Source organism: Myripristis murdjan, chromosome 16 (genome assembly GCF_902150065.1).
Source record: "Myripristis murdjan chromosome 16, fMyrMur1.1, whole genome shotgun sequence".
Lineage (NCBI taxonomy): Eukaryota > Metazoa > Chordata > Actinopteri > Holocentriformes > Holocentridae > Myripristis > Myripristis murdjan.
Window position 1 is genome coordinate 29331386 of NC_043995.1, and position 7453 is coordinate 29338838.

At 41.6% G+C, this 7453-nt stretch overlaps 1 protein-coding gene across 1 annotated transcript in view; it reads left to right on the forward strand.

Moving 5' to 3' along the window:
• smarcc1a (SWI/SNF related BAF chromatin remodeling complex subunit C1a) overlaps positions 1-3352 on the forward strand; it is a 28606-nt gene extending 25254 nt beyond the window's left edge. The window contains exons 27-28 of the mRNA XM_030071709.1: positions 146-271; positions 425-3352. Coding sequence (XP_029927569.1) covers positions 146-271; positions 425-516 — 218 coding nt within the window. The 3' untranslated portion in view covers positions 517-3352. The remainder of the gene's footprint in view (positions 1-145; positions 272-424) is intronic.
• Positions 3353-7453: the final 4101 nt, after the last annotated feature.

Genomic DNA, 7453 nt, shown 5'->3' on the forward strand with positions numbered 1-7453 from the left:
ACTGAACACCTGCTGGGTCCACAAATACCTGCCTGGGATCAAGACTGTCACGCAGCTTGTGCTCCATCTCTTTTCCAGCTGCAGTCCACCTTCTGTGCCGTGTTGGACAACATTCCTGATCTCTAACCTCCATTTTTGTACACAGGACCAATGGGACCAGGCCAGCCAATGCCAGGACGCATGATGCCTGTCCCGCCCCCTGGTGGCCCCCCTCCCGGCAGCATGCCCCCTATGATGGCCCCCCGCCACCCTGGAGCTCCCAACGGCATGTGTGAGTACTGATCATATGATGTGTGTGTCCGTGTGTGTTTCATATCATCTGTTTAGCCAAAGCTAATAGTAGTGTAGTGTTTTATGAATATTTAAAAAAAAAAAAAAAAACTGCTCTACCCTAAAACCAGCATCTGCTCTCCTTCTGTGCTAGTCCCTGGCCCACCACCTGCACAGCCTGATGGGATAGCTCCAGCACCTGTGGGTCCTCCAGCGCCCCCCAGTGGACGGGTGGCAGACAACTAAGATCTTCACGCACACACACACTTATACACACACACACATGCACACACACACTAACTCAGATCTCTGAATCTCAGCCCCTCTGCTACTGTTTTGGTATTTTCCCTTCAACTCCCAAAACTACCATAGGCTTCGTCACAGCACACACTCATACACACGCACACACACACACACACTCAGGGCTCAATGGCAAGGGTGACCCAAGCTTACACACACATACACACACAAATACACACACACACACACTTCCTCTCAGGGCACAGCGGCAAGGGTCGTGTAGTAATAAACACTGTTTTCTGCTTCTGACTGGTATGACTAACTGTATTTAAATAATTAGGAGACAGAACAAGGTGGCAGAGTCTCTCACCCCCCACCCCCACACCCCACACCCTCCCCTCCCCTGTGCTGTCTGTTTTCAATGACACTGTAGCCACCTCCCTTCCTTATTTAACACACACACCTCTCTTTCTCTGGTGCCTCTTTCCCCATCCAAACACTAGGGGGAGCTAGTCAGAACAGAGGGCCAGTTAGACTTTCAGGGACGTGTGTGGTGTGTAACTTCAGCCGTAACACACACAAATAAACACACACACAGAGGGGACCTAGACTGCCCTCACACTCTTGTCTCGCCGAGTATCTACCTCTCGCTCCTCTTGAAATGATACACTGTAGTTCTGTGTGTGTGCGTGTGTGCGTGTGTGTGTGTGTGTCTGTGTGTTTTGGGGGCAGAGGGGTGTGTGATGACTATTTGGCCTCTCTGTGTCCCGGGTTGGACCATCAGTGGATTGTGCACCCAAACTACCCATGATTCCTCCTTAGGCCCCTGCATTCCCCTGCCATGTACACACACACACATACACACACACACATAAATACACAACCCTAGCCAGGCGTAGCACTGTAACATACACATACACACAAGCTAAGCTGGATGCTCACACTGGAGGCTGCTTGCTAACACCAACTTAGCTAGACCCTGCCGCGATGCACTGGACTACCACACACACCCACACACACACACACACACACACACACAATCTCCTGCTGACCTTCAAACAGTCTTTACAGAGCGAGAAGCGGCGATGAACACACACGCTCTTCCTCAGCGCGGTGGGCTTCTAGCTGTTTTAGGTGCTGAAATTGTAGCCGCTAGGCCCCGCCCCCACTCGCTGCCCCGCCCCCTCCCGTCCCAGTCCCAATGCCTAGTACTGCCTACCTCGCTACAGCTCCGCCCCCCTCACTGCCCCAATGCCTCACACACACACACATTTTGCTTTCTGGCCACAAGCCACAATCAAACTTTACACTGCCTTCATCCCTGTGTATTAACCTGTGGGAAAAGCACAGTCAGTACACAGTAATACTGCGCTGGGAAAAATCTAAATAACAAATAATGTACTTAAAAAGGATGTAACAATACAGTAACAAGGAGAAACGATTAAGTTTTACACAGTTGTACCCTAGAAACCCATGTCATCTTTCACACCTCGGTTTGTCTTTGGGCTGATGCACATTACAGTTGTGAAATTTTGCTGTAACAAATTTCAGTTCAGTTTACTTTCACCAGTTTAAAAATTTAAATTTAAAGTGTCAGTCTCGCCCTTTTATTCTGAAATGTGTCTTAAAAAAAAAAAAAAAAAAAAAACAACTTTGAATCATTTATAATTAATGTATCAGTGCAGTCAATGGATCTTTACACCACTGATGCACATTTGTTGCTTTTCAACAACATATTTATTATGTGTTCTGTTTAACGTATTGAAAGGTAACACAGATACATGTTGTCCTGAAGAAGACACACCTGTTGAAAAGGCATATCATTTTTTTTTTTTTAGAGTGCTAGTACTCACATTTCAGTGATGTGAAGCTAAATAAAAAGGTGGGACACAACCACTAGTGTGAAACCAGCGTTTAGGTTTTGCTTTGCCTTGCTCTTAAGTCACTTTGATATTCATTTGTAATGGACTTAACTTTGAACATCGGTAGATTTGTGTCTATTTTGAAAATGGAAAGCTGTGTAACGAGTTTTTCGAAGCAGATTCCTGTTTGTACTGTGTTGTTCTTCCAGTGCTAAGTAGTAGTAGTAGTCGTCGTCGTCGTCGCCGTCTTCCTGAGGTACTACCACAGTATTACTGCGTGCTCACGGTGCGTTTCCAGATGTGATTGTGGAGTAAGGCAGGTGCAAAGTGAAGTCTTAAGCCCGACCCGCTCCCTCTTCTTCGCTAGCACTGTTAGTATCTCTCTGCTACCTCTTCCTCATTCACCCACTAGCTACCTCTTACTAGAAATCTTCCTCTCGCTGTCTGCTACCTCTGCGCACCCCTTCGCTACCTCTAGCTGCCCCCCTCCCTCCTTTTTTCCACCCGTCTTTTTATTTCCTTTTTCCTGCCCACATGACTGCTGCATCTCCGACTGTTGCCTTCTTCCCCGAGTCCCAAGGGGGGAAGATAATAACATCATAACAAGAAAATAACATCCACATATATACATATATATATATATTCGCACACAATACAACACACACGCACACACATTGTCATTCACTCACACTCTTGTTCGCCCCCCCTCCCTTCCCCATTCGAGATCTTTCCAGGCTGTTATATATTAAATCACACAAAAATGTTGGGAATTCCCTTACATATATAATCTTTCATTGCTACTTTTTTGTGTTCATGGTAATGTATTTTTAAGAATAAACTTTGTGTAGATGGAAGTTATCTTTGTTCTTTGGAAGTTTGTAGCGATTGTTTTTTTTTTTTTTCTTTTTTTTTTCTTTTGTATGGGGGTCTGTTGGTACTTGGACCTAGACACTGTCAAATAAACTGTTTTTTGTATGAGGTTGATGTCTTGGTTTGGCTAATTTGTCCTTGTTTCAGCTTGCGTTCATGAAATTTAAAGTCCACACACACGTGGGTCAGTATCAGATAGCTCGGGATATTGTTGTGTTAATATCATAAATAATAAATAAGCTGTTGTTTACTATGATTAAACAGTGAAGCTGCCGGTCACGTTTGACCACATCAAAATACCCAGAAACACAATAAATTAAATATTTAAAGATATCATGGTTATACAGGTTGTAACAATGCATGCAGCCTAAAAAGGTTTGCAGCTGTCACAATCCTATGCGGAAAAAAATAAAGATAATACAAAATGACAGATAAATCTTGCTGGGTTCCCCATGAGTCAGTACAGCAGTCAAAATGCTGCTCTGTGGGAAATACCAGCACATCAGAGTTGAGACTGCCAAAAAGTCAAAGCCAAGTCTTTAAGATTAAATTTCTTGGTTCAAATAATGAAAAAGCACAAACAGCATTTTTTGAGGCAGAGTTCCTTTAAAGTTTTTTTTTTTTTGTAAATTTATAAGCATCAAATGTAAAGGCTCATCCTTCTATGTTTCTTCCTTTGTGTCCATGTTGAATGCAAGACTGCAGCATTGGTCTATTATACAATTTCAGCGCGGTATATTTAGTATAAAATTTGGAAATTTAACTTTGACATCATCAGAAAACACGTGAATAGGCTGTTGCATGGCAGTGGTAGACAAAGTCCAAGTTGTTCCAAGTCCAAGAGTCTCATGATTTATAGTTACATTAATCTAAGATGTTACAAAAAAAAAAAAAAAATCAGATGCCATCCTAGATATTGCTGGCTGATGTTATTTGAGTCCTGATGGTTAAACATAAATAAAATAAGCAGCCTAGTTGAACAGTTGACTACTGACTGGTGTGCTGATTTTTTTCACTATTGAGGCCCATTAAAAGCATCATTTTTTTATTGGATCGTTCCATATCCAATTAATTGTCATTTATGAACAACAAAATTACCAGTTAAAAGAATTTTAGGTCAGTCAATAAAATGAGTTTACTTTGAATTTTGTCCAGTTTCAACAGCCAGAAATCTTGTGTCTTGACATGAAATTATAAAGAAAACAAATGGAGCAAATCTATTGTGTCTCAGTGTATCACTTTGTTATGAAGACAGATTAAATTTTGACCTGCCCAGCTTTAACCTATAGCGATTAACGATGCCAAGTCATTTCTTGCAAAAAAAAAAAAAAAAAAATCCAAACCTATTCACCGCAATTTGACAAACATTTTCAGTAAACCAACTCAAATTCAAATCACACATGGATCAAGTTCACAGGAAGAGATTGGATTTATTTTCCAGAGAAGTGGGCGGGACAGTGTCGAGGTTTCTCCTTTGTCATCCTGTTTTTCCACAAACTGCAGAAAATGGATTATCTGCTTGTTTCCCCCTTTTGCTTTTGTGTTGGGATTAGCGGCGCTGTTATGAAATATGTACACATAATGTGTTTACCATGAGTAAGTTTGATTGTCGCTACATGACCGGCTTATCTTGGCATGATGGAAGAGTTTCATTCCTAAATAAATATCCACCATCTGGAAAAAAGTGACAAAAAATAATGACTATAGCACAGCATTGGAACAAATGACAGTTTGGTTCAACATGAAGAACATTTTCTCTCATCATCGTTTCACTGTAATCAGTCAAAACTGTTGACACTTGACTATGAAAAATGTTATGTAATGCCTTCCTTTCTCATTTCAGAACAGATACAGAGTTAGAAATGAGCTTTTCTCTTCTAACTGAATTTATAAATGATCTCTAACCCCTGATAACTCTTATATCCGAATCTATTTAAATGCAAAGTGCTGTGAATGTGCAGGGATTTATCTTGGAGAGTGCTGCAGACATGAGGGAATCAGAAAATGTAATAACTACTGAATAATAATATCAGACAAAAATAAAATGATAAAATACTGAATGATACAATCGCATCACCATCACTTTTAACAGATTCTTACAAAGACAAGGTAGCAACAGTGTAATAGTACATTAAGTCTTTAGTTTCAGGCAATTAAATTATAATTAATTTTAAAAGATATTATTAATTAATTATTAATTTTAAAAGTTATTTATTCATTCACCTCATTACCTTTATCTTTCAACTTTTACACTGACAAGGTAGGAATTAAGCAACTAGACAAGAGGCTTTTGTAATAGCAAAAAAGGCTTTCATTTTCAGGCAGTTTCATTATAATTGACTGTAAAAGAATTTTTTTTTTTTTTTTCATCTTGAATTTGTGGCACAAAAAGCCGCAGTCGTGTGCTTTTGCCCGGCCCGGCAGTCACACATGAGGGGAGGGCAAGATGCTCTTGGTGTGGTTGTTTTTCCTGCCTCAGCTGCTTAGCCGTCCGCCCGCAGCATCTGTGTGTGCATATGAAGGGGAAAATGATAAGAATAACACGGGCACTGCCGGCGTTTAAGCCCTAATCCCGGGCAGGCAGCACTGTAATCTGGTGAGAGGGGGGGATTTCTCTGGCCGCTAGATTGACCATGAGGATGTTATTGAGAGGGATGAGGGGCCAGAGGGCGATTACTGCCTCGGGGGGACGGGTGCGGATGGGATGGAGGATGGGGGGAGGCAGAGGGGTGGGGTGGGAAAAGGCCTGTTTTTGTGCCAGATTATCAGGGCAGTCGGACAGTGCCGGTCATGCACGATGGGAAAAATTGATGGTGCAGCCTCGTTTGACGCCTCATGCAGCTCACGGTTTCAACACAGCGTCACAGCAGCGACTGGACTCCAACACACTAGTGGCCAGTTCAAGGCAGCATTTACCACGTCTGACACTTTGACACTCTTTGATACTAACTTTAATTCATAGCTTGTCAAGCCTATGTTACGTAACCGTGACTGTAAAAGTGGTTCTGCGGCGTCCTGCTGGCTCACTTGGCTAAAGCAGCGGCCACACTTACGCTACAAAAAGCTTTCCCGGATTCAAAACCCCACAAGGGACAAAGAGTTAGACTCATTTAAAGTGGCTCAGGACATTGGTAGGTAATTGTTGCTGCCTTAGAGCTGAGAGACAATGTGGGAAAATTGAAAGACACCTCTGAAAAACACCTGTAAATGTCCTGATTCAAAATGTTCAGTGTTTGCGCCGCTAGTGTTTTAAAACTTCAAACAGTAAGGCTTTAGTCCATTGTAAGATGTCATAGCACGATTATAATGATTATAATAGGCTACTTATAAAAAAAAAAGCCTCTTTGTTGAACTCATTGTGTTGTTAAAATGACTTGACAATGGCTACCAAATCAGAAGGGGTGTATCAGTTCTCCAGTGTTCTCTGTATTTTCTCTTATCTGCTTTGGAAAAGCAATATGAAATCAACAAATATTCTTTCAAAGGCAAACGTCTACTTAGACAATTTAAATCCAACATAAAAATGCCGTCAGGTTTTTTTCATTAATTCATCAGCTCAGTGTGTGGGAAGGCGTCTCTCACATAGTGGATGTGTTTTCAGCGCTGAGCTTTGTAGAGTCTATTGTCTATTGGATGGTTAGGTTTTTGTTTTTTTTTACGGTTCTGTTTTGCACAGCAACTAATCAGTTAGGGCTACTTTTATTTTGATGAGCAACATTATTTAGAATATAGTGAGCCAAAGAGTACTCAGCCTCTTCATGGTTGGATAAAAGGCTCCATAGTTGTCCACTATACTTGTAGTGGTAAGTTTCTCAATACTCATACAGTCAGTGGAATTGTTGTATTTACATATAAATTTTAATGTCCCCCCACATCCAGTTACAGCCCATTTTCATGCCATTAAGTGAATTTTTCGGCTAAAAACAGGTTGGACTCCCCTATGTTGCAGGTAACAAACTGTGATGTCCAGGTTTCAAATTCTGGTCCGGGACCTTCAGGGGATGACCTAACATGTCATCCCCAGAATTTGGATAAAGTTTCATTCATACTGCCAAATAAAAAAAAAAAAAAAAAAAAAAGCTTATTTAGTCATTTAGGGCCCTATCTTGCGCCAGACTCCCTAAACCCGCTATTTGCTGATTTAGGATTTAGGAAGAGGCGTTCCCCCGTAAAAGTTGCTATCTTGTGCACCTCCCGCTATCCGCAAAACA